Genomic DNA, 16,858 nt, shown 5'->3' with positions numbered 1-16,858 from the left:
AACATTCTCAATGTAGTATTAGTGATATGGATGCTTATTGGGATTTTCATTGAAGTTTGCATTTGTAAAAAAAAAAAAAAAAAAAAAAAAAAAAAGCAAGAAGCAATGTTCTTCAGAGCAAAGCTAGGTGATGCATTTGAGTATAATATTTATATACACTAAATTGTGTATATAAACTTGAATTTCAGTTTTTATTGATCATATTAGACATTTAAACTTCCCTTAAGAACATAAAGAAAAATTAGAACAGAATATTCTGCCTAAATGGGATATTTAAAATTCTTCTCTTGAGTAGTTATTTAAAAAATTAGAAAACTAGTAGTGTTTTTGAAGACAAATGAAGATAGTTTCTTAGTATTTCCTTGAGGAATTCCATAGAAGTTTGGTTTTTAACTTTTGTGGTGGGGGGTGGGAAGGGCACACTTTTGGAAGAGATGAGGTCTGAGTATTACAGAATAATAGTAGAGAAATGATGAGGGAGGAGCACAAAATTAATTTTTTTTATTTGGGAAGGGATGACAATGCAATAAGCAGGATGTGATGTAGTCTGTCTTCTTTCTGTTGTTGAATATCAAAATAATCTAATAGAAATGCTTAGGTTTCAGTCCCTCTTGCTTTTTAAATCCACTTTATTTAGGAAATATATATGTCCATAACCTCAGTTTAGGTTAAATGTGAGGTTCTGTGATACTGCTCAATGATCTAACAAGACAAATATGCTTCTACTTACATGAGTCCTGGTAAGGATGTTTTGATTTTAAAAGTTTTCACTAGTAGGCTTAACAGCTCTGTAGTTTGGCAAATTGTGCAGTTATCCCAGGTTTTGTGGTTATTTTGTGGTGTAATAGATAACCAAACAGCGGTATTGGTTCATACTGGTAATTGCCCTAGCAGACCCAAGTATTTGGGGATTCTTAAAAGGCAATGCAGTTCCCTGAAGCTGTGTTTCTTTACCAAATTGTTTAATGTTAGTATTTTTTTTTTTTTGTAAGTTTGCTGTGGGTCCAGTGTATAATTTAATGTAGAAGTTGATTATAGAGCTTTAAATGTTACTCACCTATTTTAGTAAACTCAAGAGTTCTTGAACAAAATCTTAACGTCCGGTTGGGGAACCTTCTGTTTTTCTGCATGTGTAGTCTTGTATTTGAGAGATTTGCTGAAGAGGTTGTCCAAAAGAAATTGCTCAGATTTCTCCATGTGTTGTTCATATAAGCTTCAATACCTGAACTGGTTTGAATAAGTTGAGGCTGCCCAAGTGAAATGGTTGCTACTATTTTGCACTACTTGTCAATATATTGATTTCTGATAGGTCATTGTAAAAATACAGATGTACTTCCAATTTTTTCAGCACTAGTTTACACAAGAAGGCTGCATTGTACTAAATAATATTCATACTGCGTTTTATTGCGTTTTTTTAAAGCATTAGTATATTGTAAAAGCTGAGCACAAGCAGGTTGATAAGTGCTGTCAGCATGTTTTTTCTGAGAGTTATGGTACCGACTTGGGAGAAATAATTTTGCAATGTAGTTTTTTTTAAGGCTTTTTGTATGCTATAGAGCATGCATGCTAGAGATGATGGAGGACTAGATGTTATATAATCCTGAAGAACTGTGATGCTTGTCCAGATGGTGATGTGTTCTTCTTTCACACTTAAATGTGGACAAAAAAATGTATTTTTTTTTTTATTTTGTCTATGCTGGAGTTTTGACTGAATTGTAAATGATTTTGGAAAGAACAAAGTGAAATATCAGTGAAGATGGCCTATTTGTTCAGATTTTTCAAACTACTTAACCTTTTAAAATTCATTAACTGTTACTATTCATAATAGAAGTCTGGTAATAGAAGCAATGTTAATGTAAGCTAAAAGTAAATAGAAACTTAAAGGTCAGTGAAAAATCGGACAAGATGGACTCTCTTTAGATGCCAAAAAGGGGCAGAAGGATGGCAGGACCAATTTTTTAAAAAGGGAGGGGGGAGAGGGAGGAGAGCTTTTATGCCTGCTCCGCATGTTCCCTTTTAAAAACGTCTGTGCTCAAGAACAATATATTTAAACTTGACTTGTTTTTTCATTTGATCTGAATGTCTTGGTCCATGTCTGTCATAATACGCTCGTGACTTTAAGGAAGAACTATAAGTTTCCAAATTCATGTTTCTTGAGCGCTCTTTTCTGCCCTATAACATTCTGACTTGAAAAAAGTCAGAGAATATGCTATTCTACTTACTCAGCAAAACAGAAAACTAAAAGGACTGAAAATGCAACTACCGAACTCCTGATTGTTCATAGAGAGATGAGCAGTTATGAGGAAAAATGTTCTCTTAAGAGAACATCTCTGGAACTCAAGACTTGCTTGAGTTCAAAGTTGCAGCTTACAATTGACAGCTTTTAGTAATGCCGCTCTGTGATATCTCCAAAGCAAACTCCTAGTAACTGAGTCATTTGGTCTCACAGCTAATGCTTGTCCACCTACTAGGGTGTCTCCAACAAAATGCAAATTTACCATTTAGGTATTTAAGCAACTTTTAAAGCTTGTCTGTCACTGTGCCATTCTGTATTGCAGTGCTAGTTTAAGGGATTGTTGTAATAGCATCCCAGAGTGCAATTAATTCTTGGGCTGCCATGCAGCATTGTTAGGTAGAGCTTTTACAAAGGGTATGCAGTTCACAGTATTCAGGTTAAGTCACGTGCCTGTTCAGTAACCATTATGTTAGTGTGGAGCTCAAATGCATTGTCTATCTGAAAGTCAGCTGCTTTAACTCCATCACCAGGGTGTTTGGGAGCTGTGTGCCTTTTGTGGATGTGGCCTCAGACTAGCTGATGTTGCTTTGCAGGTGCTAAGGGTTACTCAGTTTGGTCCATTCATATGTTGCTTTTGCTTTTCCCTCGGTCATATACAGGTCATATACAAAAGCGTTAAGCTGTGCCAGTAGGACATTAAGACTTCAAACAGTCTGCATAATCAGATTAATGACTGCGAGTATATTAGACTTTACCAACTCATCCCTTCACAACCATATAGGTGCTCTTAAGCAGCATATTACTGTATAGCAGTGGTGTAGGTGAAAGTTCCCATGGACCATTTGGATCACTGAACAAGCAAACTCAAGAAATGGGGGGATTCCAGTGTTAAATTACATCATAGATACCTGTTGTGGTGGAGAGTGAAAATCCAGAAATTATAGTCCAGGTAGTTAATCAAAATGTTTCAAGGCAGTGAGTGCTTTCAGTGCCAGCTACACAGATTATTTGTTTGCCACAGGGTATATAAGAGAGGGTTGATTAGAAAGGAAGAAAAGCTTGGAGGTAATGAGGAAGCATAGTTTTAAATGGCTAGGGAGAAAGAGTGCATTCTTAGGAATTTTCCTGTTTTCTAGTAGGGCTAGTACTCTTGCACATCAGTAGTCATTTTCATCTCTACCTCTGCAAATCCTTCCCCCAGCAGAGTATAATAGCTAATGAGGAAGGCATCCAAGCCTAAGAAAGGCCTTTGCCTATAGTTTCACATGTAGGCTAGCCTTCTGATGACTGCTGTTGTGATGAGCTTCTGTACTTTATCTAGGTGAGAATACTTATCTAGGCAGTGCTCAAAAAGATGCTTTTGCAATGCTCTCAGACTCAAAATGGTGGATTGAAGCAGGCCAAGTAATAAAAAAGTAGGAATGTTTCTGTGGTCAACAGTATATTAGTATAACATACATATGACACGTTAATGCTGTAGCAGATTTTGAGAATTATTATAGATGAGTTTAAAAATGGGATTTTTAAATTGCATATTAAATGCAAAACGGTATAAACCTCAGAGCATAACCTGAGCTATTGATACTTTTCTTGGTTTTGTTTGCTGGAAAAACGTTGCTGACGCTAACATAGTGCTCACTTAAGATTTTTAGTTGATAGGAAGCAACAGTCAAATAGTTATGTGTTTTTGTTATTTTAACCAGTGTGCCTCCCTACAATCCCTGAAATTCTCCTTTCCCTTGACTCTCTCAAGAATGCTATTTTCTTCTGAAATTGACAGCAAGTTTTAGACTGGTATGCCTCTTCTGCTTTTGACCTTAATGTAGCATCCAAATCCCTCCCCTCTCCTCCCCCCCAGCTTTCTTTGTTAATCGAATCCTTATTTTTAATCGCAGCTCGCATAGACAAAAGCCCGGTAGCCAATTAATGACAATCACTGACGATAAAACAATCTCTATATGCTGTAAGGGAACAGGAATCAGCAGTACGCTACCTCCTGCTTTGTCAAACAGTTCTGTTATAGAGCTCTGCCTGGGCAAGTGTGAAAAATGCCCTTGTTGAGCATGACGTCACTGCTCACTTTGCAGATGTTGAGTCATGTGGTGAGGCAGGGTCTGCAGAATGACACTGCTTTGCAGAGCCTGATAGCTGCCAAGTGCCTGCTAGGGAATACTGCTCCCCATGTTGAACAGGTTGCTGCTGGGAGATGCCATGTAGTCTGAGATGGCATCTGTTAAATTCAAATTGAACAAACAAAAATTTCCAGGGACTTCAGAATAGCAGAGTCTTCTTCCTATTTACAAAAAAATTCATTTTTTACTTTGCATTGTTTGACTGTGTTTTTATTGAAGTGTCATTACCAAAATGAATTCAAATAATTAAGACAAAGGAAAAATAAATGTATTAAAGCTAACTGGTGTCAAATGTCTTCACAGAGGTGACTGGCAGGTACACAGTCTGCTGTATGAGATCGCTCTTTCACAAATTCTCTTAACACTGATCAAGCTAATGCGATGATTAAATACCAAATACAAAAACGTGCCATGGTAAATGTCCTATACAAATAAAGCTTTTACTTCAAGCTATTAACACTGTGTACTGAGAGCACAGAATGACATTTCAGGTGAATTTGTTTCTGTATCAGACTGGTCATAGGTGAATGGAAGGCTGGAGCTCTCTTCACAGTATGCTCAATATGGAGAATGAAAATATTTACACACGTGCATGGCTTATTCAGAAGGCAACTGTCAATGCATTGCTTCTAATGGTCACTGTGTTGTCACAAAAGACTAAAAAATGATTTCTTCCTCTTCATGCGTCCTGCACCTTTTGTGCATGTTTGAATTGGCTTCTCTCTGCAGGCTTGTGTAACTTGTGAATAAATGCATTGGCTGCAGGAGAGAATTTTACGGGCTCAACAGATCTACAGAGGGGACAGAGATGAAATGTTTTCATTGTTGAGGAAGAGTAGGTGTGATTTAAAAAAGATGCATGGGTTTTCATAGAGGAAAAGCATAAGTTCTCAAGGGGGAAAAAAACTTTTTTTGAATGGTTATAAGTGTCCTAATCTAGTACCACAGTTCAACAGTTTGTGTTTAAAATTTCCCTTGTTTGAGAGCCTGATGTCCATTGGTGAAACTTTCAAAAATAGTTCCTCCTGAATTTCCTTTTCTGCAGTTCTTAGGCCTGCTCTCTTTGAACCTGCAGTTTTCCTGGATACTTTGTCTTTACACACAGATGCAAATGAAAAACAGTATCCTTCTCTGTTTTTCAACTGGTGTCTAGACCATGCAGCTGAGGTAGCCTACTGTCATGGTATTTGCAGTTCCTTTTTAGGAGAGATGTTGTCAATTTTATGCTGAATTACCAAATCCTTGGTTTGGTACAGGCATAGCAAACTTCTGTCTTGTTATGGGGCCACTGTTGCTTGTCCTAGTTCTTTGAAGTTTTAATCCATTGGTTTCTGATTCGAACCAAAAGAATATTCTATATGACTTTACTCAGCAGGTAGAAACAGCTGCTTTCAGGATTGTGACTGGCATGATCTCTCTGTTGTTTATCTAGGTCTTAGTACTGTTAGAGCTCCTTTTTTTTTTTTTCTATCCAAAAGTCCTAATGAATACCTTTATTGATAGCTGACTATGTGACTGTTAGGTTTCCCTTTCGAGAAGAGCTCTGGGGATTGGTTTCAGGATATGACTTCTATAAAGGCTTCTGTTTTCATGGACTTTTAGAGTAGTCCTTTCTTCCACAGTTTAAAACTTCTGTCCAGAGGAAGTCCAGAGGAAACTTACTGCTCTCTATTCAGTTCCTTCAGCAAAGATCAGGAATTATTTTCCATTTTTCTGAAAAAGCATGCTGTCATCTGGAAATAGAAGTAAAATTTTTGTTTCATTGTTAAAATGATAGTCTCTGGTATGTATGTTTTGATTTAGGGAAGGTTTCTGTCTCTAGGAATAACACCGAAAAATTGTGAAATATTATTTCACATATGATCACTGGGCAAAACTACACAGACAGCAGATTGAGATGTATGGTATCTTAGGTTTTCAGACCAATCCTTCTGGTTCAGCCTGCAAAGGTACAGGCTTTTAATATTTAAGGCTGTAGGTAGATATAGGGATGAATGCCTGATGAGCATGCTTTAAAATATTTAGTCATATCCAGCTTGTGTAAACACAATATGCGAGCCATTTTCATGTAGAGATCTTTGCGTTTTAAGCAAATTCAATCTGAAGGTCTCTAGGGTAGCTTTTTTTTTATTTGTTGTTTTGCCTTATGCAAAAGGTCAAAAGGCTTTCTTTCCAAAAAACTAACATAATGTTAGCTAAGGTAAAGTATGGATAGCTTCAGGCACGCGCTATTTTCTAAGGGCCTTTTAAGATCTGTTTTTGTAACTAATTTTATTTCAGTCATTCTGTTCTGTAAAAACGAATCTAAAGAATCCCTCCATCCCCCTTTTGGTTGATTCAAACTAATCGCTTAGCTTTATAGGAGGGATATCACTTTTGTTTGAGCCACTTCTGGCCTATTTGGGGGGGTGAGGAGGGAAGTAACTTGTGTGGTCAGAATTCCAGCAATGTCAGTTTAGTGTCTGTTTAAATGTGAAGTACTAAGTAGCTGAAAAATGCCATTGTTCCTTATAAATAAAGTTAAGAAATAGATGGTGGGTTCTTTTCTCCTGTGTTCTGTCTATGTGGAAACACTAGCAGCGTAGGTGACGTGTTCTTAGTTGTCAACTATGAAGACAATTCTAGTAAGTTTTCATGCTTTAGTTAGGTTCCTGTCTTGTGGGACAAGCTAATGGGATTTATGAAGATGCTCATTTCTTCCCTTTAGAACTTTGCTGTGGATTTTCTCCAGATACATGGGGTTTGTAGGCTAACAGAAGCAAAAGCATCTTAAGCTGGACTAAGAAAGAACCTTTTGCATTAGAAGACTTTCCTTTAGTTATATTTGAGACTATTTTGCTGTTGGAATTCAATCTAGTTTAAAAAAAATGATGTTGCTTGTGTTTATGAAATCTAAAGATTTCTTTCAAGTTTACTGCTAGCTTATGTGGGCAATAAAAGCACAATATTGTGTATACAATTCTCTTTTTATATCCCTAAAGAGAGTCTCTGAAGTGCTACCTAACTATATATTAATATACATTATTATGAATTGAGACTGATGTTTTTGCTGTATTTTCTTGTTAATTTCAGAATACACAGATGATAATGCCCTGATTCCTAAGAATTCATCGGTAATTGTTAGAAGAATCCCTATTGGAGGAGTTAAAGCTACGAGCAAAACATATGTTATGTAAGTATCCATAAAACATTGTATCCTTTGTGAGGGATTTCAGTGTTTTAACTTATTTTTTGGATTGATCTTAGTTTGCCGGAAGCATATCTTTCTTGGCAGAGCTGTTACTACTTTTGGCTGTAATGGGGTAGATATTCATATGTTTGTCCCAAAGTGAACATACGTTTTTAGACTTCCTGGGACATTAAGTTTACTCTCTAGCAATGGTAACTTTAAAGATAGGTTCTGTTGACTGTGTTCTTAGGTTTGATTTTCTGAGACGTTAGGTGTAGATCCTGTTTCCTGTACATGAGAAGACTCCTCATTACGTGTGTTAATTTGCATACTCGTGTCAATTCTAAAAGAAAGAAATGTAGTGTAAATTTTATTTGCTCTTATCTCAGAAAAGTCTGTTTCTTAATGTGTGACTGTTTCTTGCATTTTTGTATTGAGATAATGGCAGGTATTCTTTTGCCCCAAATCTGGTATTTTTCCGTAGTAAACAACAGAGGAAAGATCAAGCATTGCCAGGCAACGCAAAAAGGAAAAAACGTCCTTAAGCGTACTGGTTTTTGTGTGTGATGAAGGAATAGTTAATATTTTCTCAACTTAAAACTCAATAAGCAGTTTCACATGCGAACAAGAGTTCTCTTTCTAATTCTTTTTTGGCCTAAGCTGGTATCTGAGCTCCAGCTGTTCGTCCTAAATTCTTAGGACTTGTGGAGAACAGAGAATCAGATGTATTGATTACAATTACGAAAATTGAAATGCAGTCCTGACCACAAGATTATTCATGTCCTTCATTTATTCATACTGTCCACTTCTGTATCAGCTACACTAGCATTGTTTGAATGGTCATGTTCTCCAGTCATCTTAAAGAAATGCCTCAATATCACAATTAGTAGATGTTATTAGTTTGTGGTTTTATCGTGCCCTGTTTGTCATGTTGGTTCTCAATGGAAAAAAAAAGTATACTGATGAGTATGTTATACGACTCTAACAAACAGTACAGCAGCATCCTGGTACCCATGAAGCATTTGCAAGCAAAGTAACTGATTTTGTGTGGCTCTGCTTGTAAGCTTTAGGCATGTTACTGCAGTTGCAGTGCTTTCAGGCTCTACCTTGTAACACTGGACCATGCAGCATTGTGCTTGTAAACATTGCCTTGTCTGGAGGCTGACTTAAGTATATATGCTTGGTGCTGTCTTGTGTCATTGCATCTTCCATCTCTGGTTGCATGGCACCCTCTCCTGGTATTGCAATCCTGTTCTAAAATGAGAGGATAGATGCTAGCAGCATCAAAGATCAAATAAATACCTTTATGTGGAGATAGAGCAGCAGTGACATCTTTTCCCTAACCCTGAAAATTAACCAGATGGATTACCCTTCTGTTCCTTCAGCTAGAAACACCAGAGAAACAGTTGGTAGAGTAGTTAACACTTGGGAAGTGCAAGTATGTGGTGTAATGGTGTAGAGGCCTTTGAAAATGCATTATTCCTCTTGTACATTCTTCAGGGTAGAAATATTAAGACATTACTGTGTGGTAATCGAAAGTATATCTTTATACGTCCTCATCTTCAGGAGGTATATGGCTGTAGCTGTGAGCCTGGAGGTTTCCTAGTATTGGAAGGAAGCATGAGCCTTTCCGTGTACACACAAATTTTACAGCCGACTTTGAATTGCCTCTGTTCATGGGACACTTTGGATGACTGTATGAATTGTTTGTTAACTATGTCAATAGTTGCATGTCTGATTCATGATAAGTAGCATGCAGATACAGATCAATCAGTATGTGGAATCTCAGCAAGTTTTCAAATGTAATAAGAAATAGTTCCTAAAATATTGTAGCATTTTTCAAGATTATTTTGAAGCAAATTCTGGCAATTAAGACCTTTTTTTTTGTCACAGGACTCCTAAATCGCACAAAATCCTAGAAACTTCTTTCAGGTGACATTTCTACTACTATTTTTAGTCAATGTAGCATATGTAACACGTTTAATATTTTGGCACTTTCATGGCTAAATATAGTAGATATCTGAACACAGTGCTTGGGCTTCCACAAAGAAACACTATTCTAAATACTGTGCTGCTGACATTTCTGTTATTCCTTTGTCAGATGACTGATTTGCACTTAAGTAACAAGTCACACTTCAAAGTGTCTATAGACTATCGCTGTTCTTTCTTAGAAATTAAAATATTGTCTCTGATCCCTATTTATAATACTAAGAATATGCAGATTGGCTAAAGCTAGCTTCATATTTAGGTGGGTGATTATTTGAGAACGCAAAGCTGTAGTACAGGCTTCTTATTTTTGATTCTTGCATAGCGGAGCCAAAATATCTGAGGACTTTAATTTGCACTGCTGTGTTCTATATATGTAAGTTTTAAAATACTTTTTGACAAAGTAGAAATGTGATTTTTAGTTGCTATGAATGTACCAAGGGAGAACAGTTTGTATATGTGAATGAACTTCCACATTCACTAAATTATCAGAATGTAGTATTTTGATGTTCAGGTTTAATAATCTATTTTCACTGCTTTATATTGGATACCAGTGCTTTCTTTTAAATTCTGATCACCTTTATTTCTTCTTCTAGAAGTCGATCTGAACCAGTGAGTGGAACATCAAAAGCAGTATGTAAAAACACAATCTCACACTTTTTTCTACACACTGCACTTAATTATAAACAATGTAGCCTCACATTTAATTTTCCAAACATTAACTTAACAGTTATTTTCCAGCAACACGTAGTATATGTTGTAAATACAATGTATTTGATTCAGCATAGTAAAAACTGAGTAATGCCATCATTTGCACAATTCTAATGTGAATATTGGTATTTGTGCCTAGCGATGCATTGTATTTCATATTGAATATGCTAGAATATTTCCTGTATGACTTTGTGTTGTACAGATAATGTATGATCGTTTTTAAGATCATGTAGGTTCAAAGTTTGCACAATCGAACATGGTGCCATGTTCTACATCTGTCTGTCTATAGCTAGTAATATGTATGTTTGTATAGGTTGTTGTGTGCTTTTTGTTTCTTGCAATAAAAATGTTTGGAGTGTATTTTTTGCCATTTTCACATTGTATCACTTTAGCTTTTGTTTTTAAATACTTTTTTTGCCAAATGGTTTTTGAAAATGTTATCAAAAACCACTGAGAAACCATTATTGTTAACCTCGGTATTGTTTCTTACTTTTGACTTGGGAGTTCAAACAAATACCAAAAGGAACATATCCTATACATTTTCTGAGGACAGTTCTGTGCAGCTAAATGATTCATTTTGATGTCCTTAAATACTTGAGTATTTGTTCCTGAAACTGTGTAATTGAAGTGATATTGTTTGGGCCCCTCTGAGTACATAAATGTGTTGAAAAGACTGCCATGAATTTAAATATCATTGCAACACAAAGTGGTATTCTAAAGTTCTGCATTTGATCTTTCCACGTTATCTGATGAAACAGCTTAGTTTAACAGTATGTCTGCAGATGAAAGTATCTAAAAAGTGGTGTACAAATTCTAGCACAAGGTTAGAGCCTGGTGCATTTGTGAATGAAACCCCTGTCATCTCTTAACCTCTTCCTGCAGTACGTTTTCTTATCTGGGTGAATTCAGGGTTGGATGCTGCTTTAACTTGTCAAAGGTTAAGCCTTTCTTTAGTATACCACCACCGTGAATTAACATTTGGAAAAGGGGCAGCATTTTTCTTCAGGTTTGAAAGTGCATTGTCATTCTGCTGCTAAAATATAGATAAGTAACACAAGGAAATACTTGACTGGTAACGGTCTAGATCTTGATTTGCCACTTGGGTTGAATATTATGTATAATGACACATTTCAAAGTAGTCCTTAATAGTATGAAAATTATTACTTGGTGTTTTTTATTTTCCATCTTTATTTTAAGTATAACTGCCTTTTCTTCACTAGAATGGTGTGAGGCATTACACTAACCCTGGATCATTGGATCTGTTCACTTGATAAGCTATTAGGATAACTTAATCTAGAAATTTGTGAACTCTGGGTCTGTGTTCTATGAAGAATACAGCCTCTGGTTCTGATGGAATGGTATGCAATCAACCTAAAATGCAAATCTTGTTGTATGTAGGTTTAAAAACATTTAAGTCTAAATCTGACATCTGTAATTCTGTCGTGATTGGTTCAAATTCCTTTTTGGATATGAATGCCTCTCATTGCGAGTTCGAGTTAGTTTAACTGGCCCAGTGACCCTAGTAGTTAATGTAATGCATTTATGTAAACCACGTTTATAGTATTTGATCTAATTCAGATGGGTTTTTATTTCTTGAAAACAGTTATTTTTCTTTTTGTTTACTAGCATGTGTATAAGCACAAATCACATGTTCATAAATAAAGTTAACATTCTTTTAGCCTTGTGTGTTCCCTGGCATGTCTGTATTACATTTCTAAGGAGCATCTTACCATGAGCTAATATAGGCCTAAAAAAGAAGGTGGTGGGAAGACTTAGTGTTAGTTGGAGCTAATGAAAGTAAACGGAAAGTGAAGCAAAAACATTCCCTTTTTGCTCTGGCTGTACCTGATTTGGGTTGTGGGGTAGATGTAGCAGGGGAAACCTCCTTGGATGTCTCCTTAGCAGTCCTCCATAGATGTAGCTCATTATCGATGACTCTTTAAATGCACTGCAATCTCAGGCACGTCTATTATTGGAGACACAATTAGCTTTATTCTTAAAGCTAATTCAGATCTTTAAAAAAAAAGTTACATATGTACAATTTCTGTGTGTATTTCAAAGCAGAACCTGAATCTTATTGTGGTAGGAACAAGTTACTGGAAAGCTGACCTATTGTTACTGTTAAAAAGCAGTAAAGCATAAACAGCAAAATTAAAATGAGTTAAGATGTCAGGTTCACAAAAGCTTATGATTTGACTATTTCTTCATTGTCTTGCTCTTTCATGTTAGCTGCCATTCTACACTTCTAAATCTGTGCTGCTGTCCGATTGTTATTACAGCCAAGTCAAGAAATCGATTCCTCTTTGTTTTAGTATTTCAGTAGCTGCAAGAATCCCTGGTTGGTATTTGTCCTTAGAGGCTGTAGAAACACAGAACTCATGTCCCTTGCTTCAACACTGCCAAACACAACTGCAGTCCTTCCTGGTTTAATCCTCGGTTAAGTCAGGTTTTAGGTAACTGTTATAATTTAGATGTAGCACTCTAGCAGTGATGTTACTGTTTTCTTCTCCTTTTCTTTCCCCGTTCCCACTCGTTTTATCTTAGTTTCCACAATCTTCTTTATGAAAGAGCTCATATGTTGAATGTCAATTCTGTGATTTTTCTTCCCCCCCCCCCCCCTTCTGATTCTTCTGCAGTATTATATTAGGGCTGTGCATGAGAGTCCTCGAGATGCTGTTTCCACTTGTCTGATTTGAGAGACTGGCAGGATATACTTGAGAAATTAAGAAGAAAAGGTGCACATGAAAGAAAGATCACTAGGAATTGGTTGTTGGGCAAACACACTAAATAAGACATTAAGTAGCTGTTTGCTCCTTTTAGTAACTGTTGAGTAGCAAGGAGTGCTATCACTTCCTTTAAGAAACTAGGTTGTTGCCTGTTGGCCATATAATACTGTTGTCTAATAAAATACAAGAACTAATTGTTCATTAACTGTTATGTTTCAGTTATTGATCAATACTAGATTGTTTAATATATCATAAAGTTGCTAGACTCTAGTTGATAGCTTTCCTAGTTTTTGTTTGCCTCTGAAAAAATACAAAAGGATAGCAGTTAAATTCTACTTGCCGTGATAGAACATAGGCTTTTTATTTCCACATGTAAAAAGGAGTGGTATAGGGAGCATGAGGTTTCGAGATATTTAATTGGACTTCCTTTTTGGCATGGCTAGGAACTAAATGCTCAGGAAAGGAGGAATCTTGGATCTTCTGATAGGACTCGCAAGGGAAAGAAGTTCTTATTCCAGCTCTGGGTCTTCCCCTCAATGGGGCAATTTCAAGAATTTAATTTTTTAGTTAGGAGTATAGTAACGTTGTGTATGTTTTCCCAACTGTGAGTGATCCTGTGTGGCGAAGGAATGATTAATTGAAGTGTTTTGATGGAGTGAGGAATCATCTACTGCAGGCAGATTCTGCCCCTGTCACCCCCAAAGTTTGAATAATTAAACTACTCTCTTGAATTCTTTCTCTGCATTAGGTAATATAGGACAACAGTCTTTTCCGAGGAAGGGATTTAATCTCTTTTTTTTTTTTTTTTTTTCCTGGCCAATTTGGCAACCTCTCAAGGAGAGGTGTTTGGTATACATTGTGAAACTTTTCCACTTTTCTGAACAACTTAAGACACAACAAACAGTGATTTGAATGTGTTTCTGATAATGTTTTGTTTAAACTTATTGTTGCTTGTGACTAATATAATTCAATATACTGGAAAAGGATAGGAATTACCCTTTTTACATGTGGAAAAACTGCACTTTAATATTGGCTCTCAGTAAACACTAATCTGCAGTCTGTTATTAACTAGTGGCCTGAAGACATCATTCCTGCAAGCTGTTCCATTAGGCAGCTGAAGAGGGAGGAAGAGTGGTCACAGTGGAGAGAAAAATTACAGGATTGTGCTCTGAACCTTTATTTTCTTCAAAAATATTCTTTTTGTTTATTTAGCACTGGGCTGCTATTGAAAACTTCTATTTGGTCTCATAGGAAGGAAAATAATAACTTCTCACGTTTTCCAAACTAATTCTTATAATATGGCCTGCTGTCTAAAATACTAGAAATTACAGCTGTCTCGTTTTTTATAGGCTATTCTGTCATGTCGTAATGAACACCTTTATTTCAATAATTTAATTCAAACAGTTTATAATTTTTTTTCTAGACTAAGTAATGGGTTACTTTTATGACTGATGGTGTGGACTGATGTTTTTATTAGTTTTTTTTATGGGGTGTAGTGAGGTTTTTTTTTGTTTTTGTTTTCGTTTTTTAAACTTCTTGGGAGGAGGGACAGAGTTCCTGTTTCAGGCCTGATATGCCTGTGCTTTATTTTGACAGGCAGCTACTGTGTTCACAAAAACTATAACCGTATGTGTTTATAAATGATGACATATTGAGTGATTAACTTGAAAAATTACGCTGAAAATGTAAATTTCCTACAGTGATGCTCCCTTTTCAAATAAACTTCCTAATTTTTTTTTGGTCAATTTTAGCTGAAAATTGACAGTTTCCCTATCCTTTTCGTTGTAAGCGTTTGTGAGCGTTTGACAAGGGTCCCTCTCAGAACTACTCTGGAGTAATAAGTTGGTTTCAAACGGGTTTGGTTGTTTTAGTTTCTTCTCGTTAATCAGATAGACACTCTTAAGTTTTTATTGGTTTGAACTGTTTTGAACAATTATAAGTTACACTAGGCTGGAAATGCCTCTTCCAGTGACACACAGAAGCTTAAGTGCAGACTTTCAGACTACAGTAGAGGCTAACTATTGCTGTGTTTTGATTGTGGAACTTGAATATGTGTTTAATTTTTTGTGAACAGATTGATGACTCTTCTGCATCTATTTCTCTGGCCCAGCTTACTAAGGTATATATATATATATATTCTTGTCAAATACTAAACAAAGAAAAGTGTTTGCTTTATAATTTTTTTTAAATCTTATACTGTGATCTATATCTGGCTTACTGTTGTAACTTGAACAAAATTTTAACTTAACTTTAATAATTTTAAATAATTTAATTTTAAAATGTGTGTATATATTGATACTATCCTGTAAAGAGTAGTTCCCAGTTTGGGAAGATAGAAGGGGAGTACCTTATCAGCCTCAACATAATGTTGCAGTATTACTCAACTTCAAGACACAAAGAAGAAGCACTTCAGAAGCTGTTTACCGTTTTTCATACGTTTCGTTAATTTTACGTTGGAAACTAATACAATTTTTACAGAAGAATTTAATTGGCTGTAAGTTATGGACATTTCAGGGGGGTTTGCAACAGCCAAAATAGAAGCGTTTCCGTAACATGGACAATTGCATGGCTATTTTTGAATTTCTAGTCGTTATAGTTAATAGATCCATTTTTTGAATGCTGCACAATTTTATAAATTGTAGATCTGTAGTATATATAAAGCGGACAACCTTTTATACGACCTAATTTGTTTGAACGCAGACCGTGTAAATTGTGTAAATGTACCTAATTGTTCATAGGAATATACCAATGTGTGTGTTTGGCATATTAGAAGATGTGACCTTCTGAAATTGTTGTAATGCCATGTTTTGCTATGAAACTGCTTGCATTTTTTGCTCAATAATGTGTAACTTTGTCTGGGAAAGCACTAGTGACTGCACTTTTTGAGAAGGCATAGTACTAGCCAATTAAATTACTAGTCTTCAAAATTACAAAGATTAGAGAAGGCAGGGCCTAATGCAGAGTAGCTAGACTTCTCTTCTGAAAATAAAGGCTGGAGTTAATTTCCAGAAATCTTCTTCCCACTGGTAACTACTTCCCTCACCACTGCAGAAATCAAAAATTGTGTACATTTGGCAAAAAAGAAACTTCAGTTTGAAATGCAGCCACCAAAAGAAATTGGTCTCCATTAGTGCTGTCCCTAAACATGTCCTTGGTTTTGTAAACTCATGTCAAGTTTTTTTCTAAAATGTGAAAAACTGTCCAAGCGGTGTACACATCTAAGCTTTCAAGAAAACTTAAGTATTTCTGAAAAATACAGGAACATAACATACAGCAGCTCAGAACTGTTACTTACTCTAACCTCTTCAGTGCAGACTGGCTTAGCATGGAGGCAATGTGTTAAGTTTTCTATTTTATTATTACTATGTATTAAATGCCATATTTGAATTTTGGTCTATTCCTACTAATGTTTTGTGGTTTTGAATGTGTTTTGTAAACCGTTTGGGTTCAAACAAATTAGTCAAGTATCTGTAAATGAAGTTTTATGTGAATGTTAATGGAAATGATTTCATAGATGTCAATCTGGATTATGTTATTGTTGAGAAAAACTGTGTATATGAAACAACCATTTAATAAAATGTTGAAACTAGTTGGTTGCTTTTGTGAATGAATGCATATGAAAACAAAAACATGAGTGGTTGACCTGAGTGGTAGGTGTTTGAAGATCCAAATAATTTGCAGTCATTCCCTTAGACCCTGCTTGTATCTGGACTAGTGTATAATAAAACATTTTAACAAATACAACAAATACTGCTGTAAAAAATTAGATGGCTTCAGTAATTTGAAGATCCAGTTCTGCATAAGGTTTATATTTACAATTTGTATATTAAAGGGACACAGTCAACTCGAAAACCTGCAGGTTTTCCTTGATAGCTACAGCACTTAATATTGAGAATTT

The 16,858-nt window shown here is 35.8% G+C and overlaps 1 protein-coding gene across 4 annotated transcripts in view; it reads left to right on the top strand.

The window, feature by feature from the left end:
• The window catches only part of RBBP6 (RB binding protein 6, ubiquitin ligase), a 34,192-nt gene that overhangs the window by 2,370 nt on the left and 14,964 nt on the right, over window positions 1-16,858 (top strand). For 2 of the 4 annotated variants that reach the window (XM_068908094.1, XM_068908096.1), the window contains exons 2-5: window positions 7,441-7,540; window positions 9,431-9,469; window positions 10,120-10,156; window positions 15,035-15,079. In XM_068908094.1, the coding sequence (XP_068764195.1) occupies window positions 7,441-7,540; window positions 9,431-9,469; window positions 10,120-10,156; window positions 15,035-15,079 (221 nt within the window). The remainder of the gene's footprint in view (window positions 1-7,440; window positions 7,541-9,430; window positions 9,470-10,119; window positions 10,157-15,034; window positions 15,080-16,858) is intronic. The other 2 variants (XM_068908097.1, XM_068908095.1) reach the window with 1 other exon arrangement.

The sequence above is a fragment of the Struthio camelus genome, chromosome 15 (genome assembly GCF_040807025.1).
Source record: "Struthio camelus isolate bStrCam1 chromosome 15, bStrCam1.hap1, whole genome shotgun sequence".
In the NCBI taxonomy this organism is placed as follows: domain Eukaryota; kingdom Metazoa; phylum Chordata; class Aves; order Struthioniformes; family Struthionidae; genus Struthio; species Struthio camelus.
This window is presented reverse-complemented; position numbering and strand designations above follow the sequence as displayed.